Here is a 21,961-nt window from a genome sequence, read left to right as displayed (position 1 = left end):
TCTATCTATCTATCTATCTATCTATCTATCTATCTATCTATCTATCTATCTATCTATCTATACATACATATAATTCCTTCCCTCCAACTACCCTAATACTGACAAAGGTCTCATGAGCTACAAATATCACCTTTCCATGCAGGAATGTAAACAATTCAACCTTAATAAGTCTCTTATGATTTCTCTTTCCTGTTTACCTCTTCATGTTTCACTTGAGTCTTGTATTTGAAAGTCAAATTTTCTATTCAGCTCTGGTCTTTTCATCAAGAATGCTTGAAAGTCCTCTATTTCACTGAATGACCATTTTTTCCCCTGAAGAATTATACTCAGTTTTGCTGGGTAGGTGATTCTTGGTTGTAATCCTACCTCCTTTGCCCTTTGGAATATTATATTCCATGCCCTGTGGTCCCTTAATATAGAAGCTGCTAAATCTTGTGTTATCCTGATCGTGTTTCCACAATATTTGTGTTTTCCACAAAATTTCTTTCTGGTTGCTTGTAATATTTTCTCCTTGACCTGGGAACTCTGGAATTTGAATACAATATTCCTTGAAGTTTTCCTCTGGGGATTTCTTTCAGGAGGAGATCAGTGGATTCTTTCAATCTCTATTTTGCCATCTGGTTCTAAAATATAAGGGCAGTTTTCCTTGATAATTTCTTGAAATTATCTAGGCTCTTTTTTTGATCACGGATTTCAGATAGTCCAATAATTTTTAAATTCTCTCTCCTGGATCTATTTTCCAGGTCAGTTGTTTTTCCAATGAGATATTTCACATTGTTTTCTAATTTTTCATTCTTTTGGATTTGTTTTACAATGCCTTGATTCCTCATAAAGTCACTAACTTCCAATTGCTCTATTCTAATTTTTAAGGAAGTATTTTCTTCAGTAAGCTTTTGGACTTCCTTTTCCATTTGTCCAATTTTGCTCTTTAGGGCATTCTTCTCCTCATTGGCTTTTTGGACCTCTTTTGCCATTTGGGTTAGGCTATTTTTTAAGGTGTTATTTTCTTCAGTATTTTTTTAGGTCTCCTTTAGCAAGCTGTTGACTTGTTTTTCATGATTTTCTTGCATCACTCTCATTTCTCTTCCCAGTTTTTCCTCTACTTCTCTTACTTGCTTCTCAAAATCCCTTTTGAGCTCTTCCAAGGCCTGGGACTGATTCATATTTTTCTTGGAGGCTTTGGATGTAGGAGCTTTGACTTTGTTGTCTTCTTCTGGTTGTATGTCTTGATCTTCTTTGTCACCAAAGTAAGATAATATAGTCTGACTCTTTTTGTGCTGCTTACTCATGATCCCGACCAATTACTTGAGTTTTAAACTCTTTTTTAAGGTAAAAGTCTGCTTCCAATTTGGAGAATGTACTGTCCTAAGCTTCAGGGGTTTGTACAGCTGTTTTTAGAGCTACTTCTGTAAATTTTCAGTTCTTCCAAGGTAGTATGATAAGGGGCAAGATGTTTCCTCTCCACCGCCACAACAAGCTCCACCATGCCAGCACTCCTCCTCACCCCAGTACCGCCCCTCAGAACTGTGACCCAGATCCAAGAATGGGCAACGCAAGAGATCCCTGCTTCAGTACTGGCAAAGAGATCCCTGCAATCCCCCTCTGATCAGCCACTTGATTCCCCCTCAGTCTGTGGGCTGGAAGTTCAGGATGCAGCCGCAGCCCGCGCTCAGGACTTGCGGCTGAAACCTAGCTCCTTCTCTCACCACAGTCACAGACTTTTCCCACTGACCTTCCAAGTTGTCTTTGGCTTTTGTGGGTTGAGAGGTCTAGAAACTGCCACAGCTGCCCGCGATTCAGTCTTCTGAGGCCTGTTCCAGGTTCACTGTGGCCTGCGTGCCCATGCCAAACTGTGCTCCTCTCCCTTCCCGGCACGATATACCTTTCCAATCAATCACCCAGGTTGTCTTGGGTTGTAAATTTGTTTTACTCTGTCTTTTTTGTGGGTTCTGCTGCTTTAGAATTTGTTTAGAGTCATTTTTATAGGTATTTGGAGGGGTTTGGGGGAAAGCTCAAGCAGTTCACTGCTTTCCCTCTGCCATCTTGGCTCCGCCCCCCCTGTTGTAAGTTTAAATCCTCTAGTTTACTCATGCTTACTCAAATTGATTTGGCACAAGTAACAGACATTAGGATGCTACTTAGGATAGAGGAGAGCTGTAAGATCAAATGTGGTACTGTACCATATCTACGGTTAAAACCAAATGGGACGCTTGTTGAAATTTATGTAATGACCCCTACTGTTTCCAGGCTAGTTTGTCTTCTGCATAGTGTTTATTAGTTTGTTGGGGGAGTCCTATTAATCAGGGCAAAAGCCTGAACAAAGAATTTCCCTTTTAACACAGTCTTCTTAAATTATGACTAAAAAGCACAAATTTTGCAAAGGTTTGTTTTTTTCTTGGAGGAAGTAATAGGAAGAAATAAATATTTACTAATTGAAAAAAGTGTTAAAAACAATCCTCACTTAAGAAAATCATTAGCTACCCAGATGCCCTTCATTAGAATATTCCAGACTCCCTCATGCATCTTTTCCCACCTTTCCTAGGACACAAGTTGGCCCAGCTCATCTATTCCATGTCTTAAGCAAAAGGTGAAGCTGCTAATGTTAAGAGAGAAAGAAAAAAAAAAGAAGAAGAAAATTCCTGAATTGTGCATAAATTCTCACTTCTCTTTGCAATGATAATTACTTGAAAGAAGACTTGCATTTTGCAAGGATGTTTTCATTTCAGGCCTAAGAAAGAAGACTCAATCAACGGTTTCCCTTAGAAGTATAATTACCACAAAAATGATTTTCCTAAACAAACACCAATTACTTTTGGAAAGAGAAGAGTAAATTTAAACACAATTCTTGAAACTCTGCTGGGTGTTAAGATATTGAGCTGACAGATTATTGCAAAGGAATCTTAGGAGGTTGGGTGAGGAGGAAAAATGCGAAGATGAGCTTCAAGGGAGATATGTATAAAGAAACACATTTGGCGGAAAAATAAATCAAGCTGTGATTTTAGGATGATTATCTCTAAGCTGCCAGTTACTATGCAGAAGAGAAGCCTTGTGGTTATTGGAGATGATTCACATGAAAACCAAACCAAACCAAAACAAAAGCCCCAATGATCTGGACACCTTTGCCAAGAAGAATTACCTTTGGACTGGAAAAGGGTTGAACAAAAATGATTGATGAGGATTTGATGCCCAGGATAAGGATAGACCCTTGGGTAAGCAAAAGTTGAAGTGTATTTTTAAGAGCTAAGTGTGGTATGTTAAGAACTGACATAACAAACTCCATTTAATTTTGCATTCTCTGTTTTTGCTAGGTATGACTCCAGAGTGTACCGTGGGACCAGTTTACAATGAACGACTGGTTTTCTTCCGTGTCCTCTTTCCTCCTATAATTGCAACTAAAATTTCATTGCCACAAAAGAAAAATTTCATGAGCCCAAGGACATAGAGCCTAGTTCTTTATCTGGTTTCACAAGTGATATATAGTCCCCTTTGATTAAGTGCAACAAGCTGTCCTAACAACGACACATTCTTTCTATCTGCTCTAACTAATGCTTTATGTTCTTCTTAACAAGCATACCCTTTTTTCTTTGTATAACCAGCTCCACTGCAATGAGGGGCCATTTTTTTTTCTTCCTTCATCTCATGTAATATATAAATATTCCTAGCCTAATTGTAAGAGTCCCACATGTCCACCAACTGCTGGTGGAACGTGTCTCACTCTGAGTGAATAAGCCGCAGTAATTGTGTCTCTGGCTTGTGCTGCCTTATTGGCAGTGGCCGGTCAGACAGACCCAAGGGAAAGTCATCCAGCAGGAATAAGCATTACTAAGTGCCTACAGTTACTGTGCTAAGCACTTTCCAAATATTATCTGATTTGATACATTTTGGGGAAAACTGACAAGAGGAAGATAGTTTGAGTCTCCTGGACCAGATGAACTACATCCGTGGGTCCTGACCGAATGGGCAGATGAGATTGTTGAGCCGCCGTTGGGGGTGTTGATGATCAGGAGAGGCAGGGCAGGATTGGAGAAGGGCATATATCTTGATTTTCAAAGAGCTAAAAAGAAGAGAGTCTGCAAACTATAAGCCTGTAAACCTTACTATAATTTCTGGTAAATTCCAGAATGTATTATCAAGTGCATGGTTAGTAAACTTTCAGATAAAGAATAGTAGATGACAAAGACCTAGGAGCATTTCAATAGATACTGATTAATTGATTGCTTCATCAGGAATAGGTCATACCAGACAAAGTTATTTCTTTTTGTTTTTTCTTTTTTAACACAGTTTTTAGACATAGCTCAGAGGAATATTATTTTTGCTGTACAGTCATTTTTTTTTAGTCATGTCTGACTCTTCCTGACCCCATTTTAGGGTTTTCTTGACAAAGACACTGGAATGGTTTGCCATTTCCTTCTCTAGCTCATTTTACAGATGAGGAAACTGAGTCAAACAGGGTTAAGTGATTTACTAGGGTCACTCATCTGGTAAGTGTCTTAGGCAAGCTTTGAACTCATAAAAATGAGTGTTCCTGACCCCAGGGTCAGCACTCTATCCACTGTACCACATAGCTGCCCTAGGAATATTACAGATAGACTTTAGTAGATTTTGGTAAGGTGATAGAATGTTCCTTGTTATTCTTGCGGAAAATATGAAAATGGAATGGATTTGGAACTGGTTGAACGGCCAAACTTGGAGAAGTCATTAATGTTTAGATGTCAAATTCGAAAGGCTGAGTCTAGTTAAGGTCTCCAGGGAACTGTCAGGAATTTTTGTTCCTCACTCAGTTTTCCAACGTGTTAATGCTCCCTTCCAACTTTGTGTTACCTCCCAATTTGATAAATGTGCCATCCATGTCTTTATTAAAGACACTGACTTAAAAAAAATCCAATTGTCCGTGGTTAGGCCTGTTGTAGAGGGGATTGTTTTTCATGGAGGGGTTGAGTGCATGGACTGAGGACTCTCCAACTCTGAAATTCTAAAAATAATGTGAACTTGGCTTGAATTGTCAAGCAAGTATGAGAGAAATACACCACATTCCTACCTCACTATTACAGAACTCTAGACTTTGAGATTGAATCAATCAATCAGAAATATGAACTAAATGTGATCGCCTTCATTGAATCAATGTGTCAATCAAAGACTTCATACTAGGTGCAAAAAGTCTGTGATTGATTTAGAAATCCCAAAATCCATTGAATGAAGTGAAATGAGGACATAAAGGAAATAAGTTGGTATTGGCTGGGGAGATTCAGTCATGCCCTGTAGTTCTGATATAAAATAGAAGATCAATTTGTAACCTAGAGTTTCAGGGTTTGCCAGCAGAGAAGAAGAAATGATTACCTCAAGAGTTGAGCCAGGATGGATTGACAGGAAAGAAGCCACAGGCAGAGGGATTAACAGAATGGAGGACTGAGCGTATCAAAGGAAAATGAGACTGAGAAAGGCCATTGATCTCACAGGCATTTGAGAAGGCTTGGGCTAAAAGGCCAGTTGTACTAACCTTTTCAAGGACGGGGGAGTGCCAAGAAAAGGTCTGTTCTTTCCTGAACTTCCCAAGTAGACACTTCCTCAAGTGCCTATCCTAAAAGACACCGGAGCAAACTCTGCTTGATTCATTCATCAAATCATTCTGATAACCTGGATTTTCCCCCCACCTCCCAAAATGCCAGATCACATAGAAATCAATGTAAATTTAAGTGAAGGCAAAGAGCCAAACTACTGCTTTCTAACTGGGGCCTTTGAGCAACTGTGATTCTATTCCTAAATTTCCATTTAATATAAAGTCCCCAAAGTAGAAATCTGGTTCCACGGAACCTAAAAGGGTATCCTATTGCACTTTGGGTTAAAGCTAGCTTTTTCTCATAACAAGGTGCAGCTTATTACGCTTCCGGAGCGGAAGTGAGGGAACCAAGGAAGGTGTCAGCTGTCTTTAGTCACTGGCCCCCTCCAGAGTGAGACCTGCATCCCCTGGGATCACACCATGAAAACTAGAATAGAGATGAGAAATGGGGAAGGGGGAGAGAAAATGTTCACGATTATTGAAAGAGGTAGATTTAAGCCCAGTAGCGCTAAAGAGGTTCTGGTAATAAACACTCCCATGCTGCCAAAATATTTTTGTTGTTGCAAATCATGATCTTTTCTTTTGCTATCACAATTTGCAATAATTCCCTGGTGACCAGAAGGAGGATGGTGTGACTCAGGAAGGCAAAAAAAGAAACCAGATCAAACCAGTGGAATCTCTGTCTTCAGGAATGTGTTGATTCGTCTTGATGGAGTGTGGGGTTGTGCGTCCTTCTTAGAAGAAGGAGGATAGCGTAGGTTCTTGAAATTGATAATGGGGAGAATACCAGACCTCATTATGTCACATTCTGGCCACTCATTCACTGTGGGTTGTTCCTCTTATATTGGTCTATTTACCATTCCCTTTTCTTGCTGTTCCATCCTCAGCCTTTGAATAGACTGTTCCCTTTTACTGGGAAACACTCACTGCTCATTCCTGCCTTTGAGGAGCCCTGGCTTCCTTCAGGGCACAGATGATCAATCAATCCACAACCACAGACAGCTTTATGCTTAGTGCTAGGGATGCAAAAAGGAGAAGCATGCTTCCTCAAGACAAGTAAGGAGAGGATACAGACAAACTCACTGAACATTGAATGGATGGGGATGGGGGAGGTATTCGGAGAAGTAGAGAGAGTCAAGAGAAATGCTATCAGCCTCTTGAAGGAAGTCACAAGAGTTGAGCTTTGGTACAATTCAGGTTCCGCCTTCCACATGTGGTCTGTTCTGATCACTTCCCCACCCCCACACTGTTGTTCACTTCCATCCCCTCCTGAAATGACTCTGCTTTAATCTCTCTCTGCTTATGTGTGTACTGGCTGTATCAAACTACCAAGGTGCTTCCCTCACCCCAGGTAAAATGTGAGCTGCATGAGCGTAGAAATTATTTTGTTTTTGTCTTTGTTATTTCCAGAACCCAGTAAAGCATCTGATATATAGTAAGCATTCAATGAGGACTCGATGAATCCAATTAACTTGAGTACCCTTCCAAAACATCCTTTGGTCTGACTGTCAGGGGTAGATTTGTGAACAAGACGGACCATGGCCTATCTCCATGGAGCAAATCATTTCTTTATCATTTGCTCCTTTCCCTACGATGCCTGCAACATTTTTAAATGCCACTTTTTAAATGCTTGTTGATTGAGTCTCTGCATCAAACACTGAGACTCATCTTGGGACACATAGATAGACTGGTACTTCCCTGCACATGGGACTCCCTGAAACACACCCATTCCACACCTCCATTTTTGAGGTAAAATAGTCTCTCCTTTTTTTTCCCGTGTCATATCATCCAAGCACACTATTATGCTTGAAGATTTGGTTAAAAAAATCTGAGGACAGCATGCATGGCATGACTGTTTGCCAAGAACACCCAGACATCATCATCATCATCATCATCATCACCATCACTATCGTTATCAACATTTACGTATACTTTGCTAATTGCAGCATTTGGCATATATTGTCTTATTTCATCCTGACAACAACCTGGGGAGATAGACGCTATTATCATTATTTTACAGATGGGGAAGTTGAGGCTTGTCCAAATTTCTTCAGCTCCTCTTACTGACTTGAGGAGCTCTCCCAGAGGAATAATAAGTAGCTAGAGCTTCAGTGGTCCTAGAGTCCCCTAGATTATCTCTGTCCAGAGCAACAACCATCACTTGACCTCTCTGGACCTCAGTTTCCTCCTCTGAAATGAGATAATGTTTGTTAAGTGCTTTGTAATTTTAAAGTGTTACATATATTACTATTGATGATGTTATTATAATTGTATATTGATGATAATGATGATGATGATGATATTTGGACCATTCTTTCACATGGTCATCAACAGTCTTTTAAGAACTTTTAAGAATTATTTCCTCATAATTTTCATCACTAAACTATTGGAAACTTTTGATTTTCTCAATGAGCTTTCACTGCAATTTAAAAATAGGAAATAAACCACAATTTCTACCTTTTCATCTTTCTCTATAATGTCATTCCCATACTTCATCATGCATTCTTGAAAGCCATGATAATCTGTGTAACTGGTTCTTTACATCCAAGTGCCAACAGAGTACTTGAAAAACATCATCATCTTATGATGATCATATTCCATCATAAGATGATGATGATGGTGATGATGATTCATCCTTGAGGTGCCTTCTTTAGGTATGCTGCTGATGGCAAAGATAGCCAGCATTTCCATAGCTCATTGTACATGTGATCTCCTTTTATCTTCTTAACCACCTTGTGAGGTAGGTACTACTATAATCTCCATTTTACAGATCTATACAATATGTTTGAGGTAGGATCAAGTCTCCCTGACTCTGATTCTCCCACTCTATCCACTATTCCACCAGCTGCCACACAAAACAGTTACTGCAAGGGGGATTCTTCAATACTCCAGTTGTCTGTGATGTTGATGATATGGCTACTCTTTTCAATGATGCAGACATTGCAATCCATGGATACCTTGGCAATTAACCTTCAAGAATAGCTGTGCCCAAAAAACTTTATCACTTTGTACCTGAGTTGGTGATGAGCTTCTTGTAACTTATCTAGGCCTGACCTCAGCCAACAGGCAAACAACCCATCACCAGGTCCATGCTCAAAGCCTCAAGGAACCAGTTAAAGTTCCTACTGCATTGTCATGCCTTTCAAGAATTCATAATGAGTGACTGGGATAAGATTTTAGTGATGGAGGGAAGGGTTAAATTATGGTTTATTTGCTATTTTTAAATTGCATTGAAATCTTATTGAGAAAGTCAAGGGCATTTCCAATAGCTTAGTGATAAAAAATATGAGCCAATAGTTCTTAAAGTAGAAATGAAGACTATTGACAACCATATGAAAGAATGGTCCAAATCGCTAATGATATGAGAAAAGCAAATCAAAATAGTTCTAAGGTTTCAGCTCATGCCTAGGAGACTGGCAAAGATGACAAAAAATGGGAGGAGTTAATGTTCGAGGGCTTCTAGGAAGATGGGCTTGTTAATGTGTGGTTGGTGTTATGCAAATACCCTATCTTTAACCAAATCCCAGATTCCAATATGACACATATACTTCAAGGTCATTGATAAGAAGAAAATTCCCATATACTACAAGATATGTCTTGAAAGACCTTTTGTGGCAGCAAAGGCCCCCAAACCAAGTAGATGCCCATCCACTGGGGAATGGTTAGCCATACTGCAGAACATGAATGTAATGAAATATTGAAGTATTTTAAGAAATGATGCATATGATGAACACAGAGAAGTTTGGATAGACTTACATTAACTGATGCAAAGTCAAGTAGGAGAAACCAAGAAAATGATATACAAAGTGATTACAAAAATTATAAATGGAAAGAGTAAACACAGAAAAATAAACTATTGATTCCAGTTTATCCTGTATATATCTTGTTTGCATGTTATTTTCCCTATGTAGAACATTGCATTTATTTTCAGACTTTTTCAGTGTATTGAATAGTTGTACTGATTTTCCTTCTTTTTCTTTAAAAAATATTCTTTGTGACATGGTAAAATTCTCTGGGAGATGGGTGTTAGGGTATTTGGAGGAATTTTGTCAATGTACAAACAAAAAACCTCAATATAAATGTATTTTTAAAAGTCAAGGGTACTTCTTACTATTTTATTTGAAGTACCACCTTTTATATTTTTCCTGATCTTCTCAATTTAGAGCTTCCTCCTAATTTCACTATATGGAACTGATGGGGTGCTTGGGTGCTTATGTTTGGGTGCTTGTACTTAGACCCCAATTTCTCTCTAGCCTCAGAAACACTGTCTCTGGCAGTTTCTCCCCAGCCCAAGGACACTGTGCGTAGCAGTTACTCATGAGTGGTCCCCAGCAGGACCCTTATCTCTCTCCCTGGTACAGTAACAAACAGCACCTGAAGAAATTATTAGTTTGAACTGGCTTTGCACTGGGTCATAAAGATATTCTTACCCACTGGACGATCTCTACTACTTCCCTGCCTCATTATCTACATCCTGGACTCCTCATTATCTGTACTCTAGACCTAAGGCATATGTATGTTCCCTACAACTATCTGGTCAAACAAGACATTGACTGGTGGCAGACTGGAAAGCTCTCAGTTACCCCGAACCCTGGTTAACTTAGTGACGTAGCAGGCCTAAAAGCACACCTCCATGTGGCCCCCCTTGTGGGCTTTTCCCAGTGAACTCTGGGTAAAACGCCTGCTCAGTGGATACAAGAAGTACCTGTTCTTTAAGAACTGACCACTCCTTAACCACTCCCTAATCCCGCCCTGAATCACCTAGTTAGCCTATTTGACGCATGTTTTATTATATTTTATACTATATAAACTTTAATTATATGCCTTTAAGATCGCAGGATCCTTAAGAATTCTTGCCCGCTGAAAAAAGTAACAATAAACTTTTGCAACTTGACTTAAAGATTGCTTGAGTTTGTGAATTCATCCCAGATTACCCATCTTGTACTTCGGTCTTTGAGGGGTCTCAAGATCTCAGACCTCAAAAGAACTATTTTCTACCTGTTTACATTTCTTTTCTTTGTGTTTATTCTGCATACACATATATTTATTCATTTCCCATGTTAGAATTTAAGCTCTATGAGAACAAGGATTAGGTGCTTAATAAATGCTTAGGAGGAGGAGGAGGAGGAGGAGGAGGGAGTCCTAACCGTGGTAGTAATATCGATATCAACATTAAATTGTCACACAGTGAGCATTTTAAAAATGATTGTTAAATGATTAAACAATTGATTAGTTTATATTGTAATATGTTATAGCAGATAGATTCATTTGGAATGAGAAAGGCTTGGATTCACATCCTGCCTTTGGAACACATCCTCCTCATAACCCTCCCTAACTCATTTAATCTGAGCCCCCGCTGCCCCCCCCCCAGGCAATTATTTCATAAACTGGAGAACAGATGCTGATCTGCATTGGCAGGAGGATTTTATTAAATAGAAAGGAACTATGCCATTGAAATCACAGGGAAAGAGGGAGAGACAGAGAGAGGCAGAGAGAGACAGAAAGAAACAGAGCAATATAGATAGACACACAGATGGAGAGAGAAAAAGACAGAGGGAGAGACATTGAAACAGACAGGGAGAGAGAGATAGACTTTAGAAGAGATTTAATGTCAGGTGTTCCAAATGTCTTATTTACTAGTTACTTCTCATGCATATGTGAGTATTTGTGAGAGTTCATAAGAGTGTAGGTTCAGAAATGAGGTAAAAATACAAAAATACAAGAAATTATAATTTGACAATCATTTCCACTGCCCTAGAAACCAAACTGGACATTTCTTTCTGATATAACTGGCTCCTTAGTCTCCCACTACGGGGCCGGGTGGGGCTACACCAACCTGCCTATAAGAAGCATCCACCCCAATTTAAGCAACTACTTAGTGTCTCCTGAACACAAACACATCAGCTCAAGGTTCTCAGATCTCAACAGAAAGGTCTAAGTTCTTACTTCTTTTCTCCTTTGTACCACTCGAAGGCTGGAGGTGGTACACCTGCACCTTCGCATCTTATCAGTCCGCTGCGTCCAGGCGCCACTGTGCCGGATTTAATTTCCTGGATTGTGGGAGCAACTGAGGAAGAAAAAAAAAAAGTATTTGTAAGCAACAAAATCAACTGCAGAAATATCGCACATATATATTTTTATTCTTTCTATATTCAAAGTAATCTTATACCTGATGGGCTAATACATCATATTTTCTGTGTTTTATGTTGCTAATACAAAACCAGTCATTTTCAGCGGCATTTTTCAAGTTGAACAGCAAATAGATGTTTCCTGGGAGTGCAGTGTAAAGGTAATCCATTTTTCTCCCTCTTAAGAAGAAGTGAGATGGGGGGAAGGGAGGAGAGAGTGTGAAGAGTGTGCCAGACAAACACTTTATAATGTCTTTCTTAGGAAAAAAAAAATGTTATTCTAAAAATGTGTGAACGCCAGGTATACTACTAATAAAAGAAGGTGGAGGTCTACACTCTAGGGGATTATCCTCCTTAGGCAAAAGATTTACTCAGATGTGTTGGGGATCTAAAAATAGCCAAGTGATCTGGATCTCTTTAGGATGTCTTTAGGAAGTCATAAAACACCATGGGGTATAATGCTCCTTGTATATGTAGAAAATGTGAAGAGAGACAGAAGAGCAGTGCAAGCGTTCTTCCAACAGGACGGGTCCTTTCTTTGAAGCAGATTGTTGATGGCTCATCAGACTCCAAGAAGGTGGGTACTTGGCTCCTAAATTAGACCACCTCCATGCTTCTTTTCTATTTCTTTTATCCACAGTAGGGGTTTGAATTGTTGCTGAGGCGAGGGCAGAGGGGAAGGCCTCAAAGATGGGGGGGGTATAATTAAGTCCCTCTTTAGAACAAAGTGAAAAATAATGGAGAATTGCAGATCTAAAAGCATTAAGAGTGAAAAAGTAGGATTAAAACAAAATAGAAATTGCTTTTGTATTTTCTATTTAAAATGTTTCACGTGTTCCTAAAATTCACTAAAACAAAGCCCCAAATACCTACATATAGTTTAAACTATTTCCCACCAACACTTATCTTGATGTTATTTTGCTGTTGTTAAATACACACAAAACCTATGAGTAGACTGTATTCTCTCCTTTTCAATCGCTCAAATACTCTCATGGATTTAGGATTCCATTAATGTTAGTACTCTTTCCAGCCATGCAGATGGTGACTGATCCACAGCTGCCCGGACAACTCTTATCCTTTCCTCCCTGTTAATTCCCCACAAGGGGTCCTCCAAACAGTCCACAGATTGCCCTTGCCCTCTTGACATCATGAAGATAGCAACGGAACTCGAGGCTGCCCTTTGACTATGTCTATCTCTTTCCTTTTGTCCGGTGCACCTTTTCTTTCTTATCTAATTCTTTGATTATTGAGTCAGAGAAAACAGGACAATATATTTAAATGTGGAATGGATCTCAGAGGCCATTCAGTAAAATCCTCTTACTGATTCAATGTGGAAACTTGGCCCACAGGATATTAAGTCACATCTTCAAAGTCACTCAGGCGACAGGAGACGAAGATGGAATCTGAACTCAGTTCCTCTGATTCCAGACCTAATGATCTTTCTATTATCTTATGCTACCTTGACTATATGTAAGCTAAGAGGAAGGCTATCTTACTTTTATTTTCTTTGAATCCCCAATGCCTAGTAAATATTAGGAGCTTAAAGCTATTGAGTAATTGGTTGGTTAGTTGGGTGATGCTGTCCTTTCCATGGTTCCTCTTTTGTATCTTCTTGTAGTCCTCTGTTTATACACATTTACATCCTTTATTCTCTGTTGTTCTCTGGGTGACTCTCAATTTCAATTCTTTATAGATTTTAGAGTCTCATGAATTCTAGAACGATAATTTCTCTCTTTCCCATATCTTTCTCCCAATCACACAAAGAGGCTATAACTTCTTTATGATTTCTAGCTATTATTGAAGATGCAATAACCACTTGCAACAAAAGATCCATTCCAAGTTTCTATCGATATCCTGGTTAGTTTAATTACTTCATATAGCCAAGAGTACCACGACTCACTACAGAATGATGAAGTTGACATTGCCTGAAAAGGCAAGTATGATGAACTGAAATGAAAATCGAATCCACTCTTTAAAAGCACCTGAGGAATGAATGAACCGAGGACTGGCTGAATGAATGAAGGGATGAAAAAGCATGTATTAAGTACTTAATATATACAAGTCACTGCCAAGCAATGGGGATACACATAGAGATCCAGACAATCCCTGTTCTCCAGGGGCTCGCCTTCTAAAAAGGGGATTCCACATCTAGAGGAGCTTTCAGCTGCAAATCTGAATGAAATAAAACATGGGAGCCTAACAAGGCAGCGACACAGACAGAATCTGGCCACCGGGGACAGACGGCAGACATTAGTGCTGTCATCATGTGTAAGGGACGTCCAAAGGACACGAAGTAGATTCGAATGTAACGGCCATTGAAGAGGCTCCTGGGCAGGTCAGTCTTCAGGATTCCATTCAGTTTGGCTGATAAATCATTGCCGTGGGGACTTTGGAAGATGGGCAGATTGGCTACAATTGGCTCTGGTCCCTTTAACCACATGGTGAAGAGACAGCTTTTGAGGTTCTGCTGAGACAGAGCTGGGGTGTGTTACAAAAGACACTAACTGACCAAGGGGAGCTTCCACGGCTTTTCTACCTGTCTGTGTTTGAGTGAGGAAGGAAAAACACCGTAAGCCTCTGGCTGGAGGAGGGACCTCTGACCCCTTTCACCTGAGCTGGAGTGACTCAGACGCACAAGGCCCAGTTGTGGTGAGAGAAGTTGTGCCAGAGGCCTCAGCAGGCTCCTGCTTGAGGCTTCAGTGCCCACCTGGGCTGTCATCCTGTGCGCTGGGAGGACACGTTCTTGCTGTCTGATTTATTTTTCTCTTGCGTTTAGATTAAGAAGCGCTGGAGATGCCAATGACCTAAGAAATTTTGAAAGGTTGAGATGGCAAGAGCTGGGAGACTAAGAGCTGGAATTTATGCTAGGATTTAATGGAGGTAGAGCACAGATAAGGTCACTCTGTCAGTCAATGAGTATCAATTAAGTGCCTACCACGTTCCAGGCACTATGCTTAATGTTGGGATAAAAAGAAAGGCAGAGATAGTCCCTGCCCTCAAAGGGCTCACAGTCTAAAGCATGCAAGCAGCTATGTGCAAACAAGATATTTTCAGGATAGATTGGAGATGGGAGGGCATTGTGAGGGGGGGAAGAGGTAGGGAAGGGTTTCACATAGCAGGTGGGATTTTAGCTAGGACTTGTAGGCAGCCACGGAGGAAGAGATGATGAGGGGGGATATTCCACAAATGGGGGATAACCAGTGGAAAAGCCTGGATTTGAGAGATTGAGTATCTTGTACAAGGAACAGCAAGTCCAGGAGCCACCGGATTTCGGAGCACCTTGCTGGGCATTAGGTATAAGATGAAGGAAAAGATAAGGAGAGGGCAGATTTTGAAGGACTTTGAATGGCAAAGAGCAGGTGTCATGTTTGACCCAGGAGGTAACAGGGAGCCATTGGAGTTTATTAAATAGGTCATGCGGTTAGACCTGCACTTTAGGAAGTGCGCTTTGGCGACTGAATGCAGGACGCATCGTGGTAGAGATTTGAAGCTGGCAGATCCACCAGCAGGCTATTGCAATAGTCTGGGTTCGAGAAGACGGCGGTAGTATCAGAGGAGAGAAGGGGGCACAAAGAAGAACTGTTAAATGGGTGAAATTGATAGACTTTGGTTGCAGATTGGATATGGGGGAGTGATAGGTAGAGAGGAGTCCAGGCTCACTTCTAGGTTCTCCTTCCTGGAACTGAGGCAAAGGATAAGAGAACATGACCCCAGAGTTTTGGGAGAAATGCTTTGAAACTTCTGTTTTTGCTGTCTCTTCCAAGTAAATATGACTTCGTAGGAGCTAATCTATGGTAACTGATTCGATGGTGCTCAGGTGCTAATCACTAGAAGGTATTGATGACATAAGGTAGAGACTAAATATAAGCATGATTGACGTGAAGGGGAGAATGGAGCCTGGAGCAGAAGGCACAGGAGAAGCCTTCAGGGCACACCTTAGGACCCCTCAGGATGAAGTTTCTAGCCACAAGCCTTGCTTTGGGAGCCCTGACCATCAATGTGAGTTGGAATGAGGAAGCCTAAAACTTTATACGGGAGAAGCAAGAAACATTCTGATTAAATGCTTAATATATGCCAGGCACTATGCTTGGCCCTGGAGACAGAAAAACAGAAAGGAAACATTTCCTGACCTCCAGGAGCTTACATCCTACAAAAAGGAACTGAAGCATTACAGAAATTAAATTAAACGTTGCATGTTACAGAAATTATCTAAAACATTCATATGCTTTAGCTCACAAGGGCTAAGGGCACTTAGTAGGACCATGAGTGATGAGGGAATTAGGGGAGGTGTATGATTCAAAAAAAAGTAGAGCAGAAGTTGAAGGTGATTAGTAGGTAATAAGAAATTGGGATGAATAAATCAACAAGCATTTATTAAGAACCTGCTATGTGCTAAGCACTATGCTAAATATTGGGGAGAAGGAGAAAAACATCCCAAACTCCCTACCCTCAAGGAGTCTAAGTTTCACAGCATGTTCTGTGAAGACACAAGATAGCCTGGGATGGGAAAGCACCAGGAGCTAATGCAAACCTAGGAATGTAGCTCTGATTTCAGGGATGTGGACATATGGAGGGAATGAAATTCTACATTCCTGGGGCAGCTAGGCAGTGCAGTGGATAGAGCTCTGACCTTGGAGTCAGGAGGACCTGAGTTCAAATCCGGCCTCAGACACTTGACACTTACTAGCTGTGTGACCCTGGGCAAGACATTGAACCCAACTGTCTCACCAAAAATGGAAAAAAAAAAAAAGAAATTCCATATTCCAAAGTGACTATTCTTCCTACGTTTTTCAAGGGGTGAATACTGGGCCCTATTTCTGACCTGCTCCAGTACTATGGAGATTGTTGTAGAAGTTGGTAAGACAAATCAAGGTTATGGTTAGAATGGCATTAGCCTGTGCACAGGAAAGCCAAAGTAACATCAAGGTTAAGTTAAAGAAAGAGTGAATCCAATCCATTCTCCTATAGGGACAGAACTTGCCCTTTACTCATTTGTTCAGCTGTCCCTATCAGAAAAAAGATGCAGAGGAGAGTTCCCATTGTCTGGAATGTTTACAGAGGCATAGAGACAGGAATGATGCTGCTTGAGACGGTAGGGGTGCATTGCCATCTGAAATTCAATACCTAGAATAGAATTTGGCATGTAGTAGGCATTTAATAAACGCTTATTGGTTGATAGGTTGACTAACTGATGGTATTTTTGGAGGGAGTGTACATACCAGTGAGATCATGGATCCAATCACTACGTTGACATATGAATTAACATAGTTACTAAGATAATCAAATCATGGTAAGTTTCATGAATTGCTTTGTGGTGTAGGTATATCTCCATTCAATTATTTAGTATTCTGTAGAAGGAACCTCTGTCTAGTTAAATTAAACTTAAGCCATAGCAGTTAAATACATATATCTTATAGAACAATAGAAATATATTTCATATTATTAATATATGTCATAGACTAGTAGAATTGTGTAATATGTAGATTACACAACTCCATTTGTCTACAACACATTTCATAATATTTGACATGTATATATGATATGTTATATAATATATATGTGTGTATGTATGTATATTATGTACATACCTATACATTTCCATTAGTCAAAGGTCACTGATTATTAATAAAATATATTTAAACCAAGACTCTGTGGGAATGTACCTGATTTTCTACAGTTAAAAATTATTTCCAGTTAAAACATAGTCTTTAAGATATGAGCCCAGTCTGTCGTGATGTAGTTTGATTCATTATGGACATTTTTCCCAAAGCCACCAGGTGGTGCAGTGTATAGAGTGTTGGGTTTGGAGTCAGGAAGAGCAAATTTCAGATCTTATCCCAGATACATGTTAGCTATATGACCCTTGGCAAGTCACTTAGCCTCTATCTCAGTCTCAGTTTCTTCATCTGTCAAAAGATGGCCCTCCAGCTCTAAATCTACATTCCATTTCTAGATGCTATTTTTCTTCTCTTTCTGCTCATATAACCCTTCCATCAATAGCACTAGAGCAGCAGAGAATGCGAATGGTTAGGCTCCATCAACTCTGAAGGTCAGTGGCATCTTTTAGACCAGATTGCAAGATGCTCGAAGCTACAATTTGAGTGCCCTGGGGCAGGTGAGAAGGGAGTTTTATATGGTGTAGAACTAAGGTAATTTCATGGGGACAATGCTGTTGATTTCATCAGAATGTTATTAGGCAGATGTACTAAAGATAACAAAACAGATGTTGGGCTGAGCCAGCAATGAAAGGGTCAACGAGAGGTATTTAACACCTGTGTGATTAGCTACTCATAAAAGACGATTCTTCTTTTTTCGTTTGCTCAGTGGGATTATTTCCTTTCATTGTTAAGCCAGTCATTTCAGGATGGAGATAATTGAGGGTTCTTCAGCCAAAACTCCAGGCTCTGCAGGTGCCAGTGACAGAGTCTTTGCAACTTGGCACCCAACGAGCCCAATCCAGATGCAGGGTTTTTAGCTCCTCGACAATAGCCAGAGAGACCTTCCTGCACTTCCTCGGTCCTCCACGTAAAGTCCTGGGAGCTGAGAAGGAGCACGTGTGAGGACCCTCCACCAGCCTTGGGGAGTAGCGATCATAGCAATGAACCCCTCATCGTCCTCTGATGGCCGAGGCAAGCTAACAAAAAACCCCTTGATTAGGATGTCATGAATCTGCTGCCTCCGAGACAGCTGGCTGGAGCCTCACTTTTAGTGGCTTGCGATTCTACATAATTGTATTTGAAGACTTTATTCCAGGTGGCTAGATTTTGGTACCATGAATCAGGCAGAGAGCCCAGTGGGGAGGATCTCAGGAAAGAAAATGCTCCCTTACTGAACTGAAGCAAAAAGTTCGTTTGCAAAAAAGTGCATTTACTTAGGATTTGGACGGGGTGCATACAATCATCCCTGTCCAGAGGTATGCTAGAAAAGAGGCATTTCTTAGTACCTACCTTTGGTGATTTCTTTAAGATGGAGAACTCTCCGTTGGGAAATCTCCTCTACTGATGCAAATTAAACAGCTTGACAAGGAATTATTAAACATTTACTATATATCCGATACTGTGCTGGGAATTGGACATAAAAGGATGAAAAAGAAATTCAGATCTATAATAGTTTCGGGCCTTTTTCAGGGGACATTGTTGTGGCTGTGACTTCACTAGGGTCCCACATATTAGACACGTGACTTCAGCCCAGCCCAGTCATGACTCCGAGGTGGACAGACCCTTTCTTCTTCCATTATGCCAGATAGCCTTTGCTAATTGTAGCCACTTAAGACACGTCCCTTTGGACACCATATTCTGATAAAGACTTTCCTGAGGGCAACCCATCTCCAACAGAGAATAGTCACCCTCTCAAACTCTCTCTTACTTAACTGCCTTTATGTATTTCTAGTTGCTCAGTTTATATTTATGTGTATTTGTTGATTCCCCTGTTAGAATGTAAGCTTCTTACAAATGGGATTGTTTAATTCATTGGCTATATTCTCAAGACCTAGGACAATGTCCGGTCACATAGTAGGTGCTTAAAAAATGTTGTTGATTGGTTGGCTGATTTTCACATGACAGATCTGGACCTGGAGATGTCCTCAGAGGACGTCTTGTCACGGGGGAGGGTAACCGCTGTCTGTTGGTTACACAACCAGTCTCACAGAGATAGAAGTAGGTTTTGAGCTCAGAACCTTCGGAGCCAATAGTCTTCAATAATGATGTTAACAATTTAATGAACTCTTTGCTTTTGGGGACTAGGTGAGAAAACATGGTGGCTCCACTAAAGATAGGGGGACGGTGGTGGCTTCATATATCTCTCAGAATGGGAAACATGCTCAGTTATAAGGGAAAATAAAGGCATGACGTACTGTGGATTCATTTCTCCCTTAGAGATATATTAAGTGCTATCTCGATGCACCTACTTTGGAGACCAGCCAGATGTACGAGGTCAAGCTGCTGAAAAGCCAAACTCTAGCGCTCTGTTGAACGCCATTCTTTATTTTCCAAACACTTGGCTATGCATATTCTTCACAGTGAACCGCCGAACAGAATTTTAAAGGGGAAGCTGAGGTTTTAAGGGATTGCTGGAGAATTCCAAGCTCCCCTTTCATTACCGCTACTACTAATGGTGATGCCAAGTAACATTCAGAGTACCTTCCACAAAGAAGAGATCTTCAGCTGTGATGTGGCACTTACACACAGCAACATTGCATAGCAGGTATGGTAGCTATTATATACCCATTCTACAACTGAAGAAACTGAGGCTCTTAAACTTTCTGTGAAGTGCCTATGGATATACAGCTAGTAAGTGTCAAAGGCAGGATTTGACCTCAGGTCTCTTTAGTGACAAGGTCAGCACTCTTTCCACTACTCCCAAGGCAGCCTCCAGAATTCTACTCATGAACCTTTAGACATGATTAGCATAGCATAGATTCATTCCCCTTTTAAGAACTGAGAGCCATGGTGACTCTTAAGTTAAAGCAGTAGAAATTGGTCTGCTGCTCTTCCTGCTTCATTAACCCCCACCAGGGTACAAGTTGATTAAAACAGTCTTTCATCATTGCTCTCCGATCTCCCAGAATTCCTTCCACAGAACTGCCTTCTGTAATGTTGTTAATCAAGTTAATCTCCTTTGATATGCACAAATGGTAGGCCTCCTACTTGGCTTCTCATTGCCCTTGACGGAAGAGAATTGGGTTCAACCATGGTGACTGAGCATGCCTGGCATGCCCGAACCTCTAACTATGTGTTAGGAAGACAGAGTATTGTGGAAGCTCCCTGTATGATGGGGTCGAGAAAAGATCTCTGGTTGATGCAAGCCAATTAAATTAACCAGAAACTGAAATTGCATTCTCTCTTTTGCATAAAAAGCAATCAAGTACTGGAAATTTACTTGTGAATTTGACCTTAATGGACTTTTTAAACTTTTTAGTATCTGAGAGGACAGTGGACTAAACCAAGAGCTTGGAACTCCTGCTGTGTTTAGTAGTGTGATGGAACAAGAGAATAGAGCCTGACATTTAGGTCTTCCCCTATAGGCAAAAGTGGATTTAGATCATAGATTCAGATCTGCAGGGACTGGTGGGGAGGGGGAGGTTGTCTGGTAAAACCCTACGTTTCTACAGATGAGAAGACTTAAGTCTTAAGGTATTAAAAGATTTGCACAAGGTCAAACAGATAGAAGTAGCAAATCAGGATTTGAAATCAGATCTTCTGACTATTTTTATTTTTTATTTTTTGTACCACACCAGGCTCCCTCCCAAAGGAGACCAACCCTAGGGAAATGTATGAGGCAGATAGAGGATTTGACACTTGTCTATGGCTCCATAATTAGCAAATGATGGGACAAGATCTGAAGCTACATCTCTCCCTGACTCAAAGCCCCACAATCTATGCTACATCAATATCAAAACTGAATAAATATAAAGAGAATAAATACAAATAATTACCAGATAGTTATGGAGGGAAGGCATTAGTAGTTTGGGAAGGGATAGTCAGAGAAGGCTCCACAAAGAAGGTGGAGCTTGAGCTAGTTCTTGAAGGAAGAGGGGATTCTACGATAGAGGCAAATAAGGAATTAATTATGAGCAAACTTGAGAAGATGGGAGACAGTGTCATGCATGATGGACAGAACAAGGCCACTTGGGTTTTGTGGCAAAGAATAGAAAGTAATTGATACATAATCATATTGAAAAGATAGGGGTTGTGACCAGGTTGTGAATTGTTTTAGTGGCTGGGATGAATAAAATTTTGGATTTGGTCCTAAAAAACAATAGGGAACCAATGGAGTTTATAGATTAGAAGAGTGATATGGTTAGACCTTCGATAAAGAAAAGTCACTTTAGCATCTGCTTGGAGGATGGATCAGACTGATGGTAGAGTGACCAATCAGGTGTTTGTTTCAGTAATTTAGGTGAGGGATGATGAAAAGATGAACTAAGGTGGTGTATTGTGTGAATGGAGGGAGGCAGTCAGATGTATGCATGCACTCTGCATCTGCCATTCTGTGTGGCTTCAATTCCACAGAATGAGATGTCTCCATCCTGGGTAGCCCCTGTTCTGCTTGCTCTCCCCTCTTCCTGCTTTCTTGCCTTCTTGTGTATATGGGATCCCCTTACTACATTGTAAGTTCCTTACGGGCAAGAACTCTCTTTTCATTAATTCTATCCCCTGCACTTATCACAGCGTCTGACACATAATAGGCTCTTAATAATGTTTATTGGATTGGATTGAGTGTATAAAATGTTGTAAAGGTAGAAATGGTAATAATTGGGGACAGATTTGATCTGTGA

The 21,961-nt window shown here is 40.5% G+C and overlaps 1 protein-coding gene across 1 annotated transcript in view; it reads right to left on the bottom strand.

The window, feature by feature from the left end:
• Positions 1-21,961, bottom strand: part of NEGR1 (neuronal growth regulator 1) — a 1,063,275-nt gene that overhangs the window by 249,589 nt on the left and 791,725 nt on the right. Inside the window, exon 6 of the mRNA XM_027874094.1 lies at positions 11,504-11,624. Coding sequence (XP_027729895.1) covers positions 11,504-11,624 — 121 coding nt within the window. The remainder of the gene's footprint in view (positions 1-11,503; positions 11,625-21,961) is intronic.

Source organism: Vombatus ursinus, unplaced genomic scaffold, assembly GCF_900497805.2.
Source record: "Vombatus ursinus unplaced genomic scaffold, bare-nosed wombat genome assembly UNPS02014804.1, whole genome shotgun sequence".
NCBI classification, from domain to species: Eukaryota; Metazoa; Chordata; class Mammalia; order Diprotodontia; family Vombatidae; genus Vombatus; species Vombatus ursinus.
Note: the sequence above shows the minus strand (reverse complement) of the source record. Positions and strands in the feature narration are given on the sequence as shown.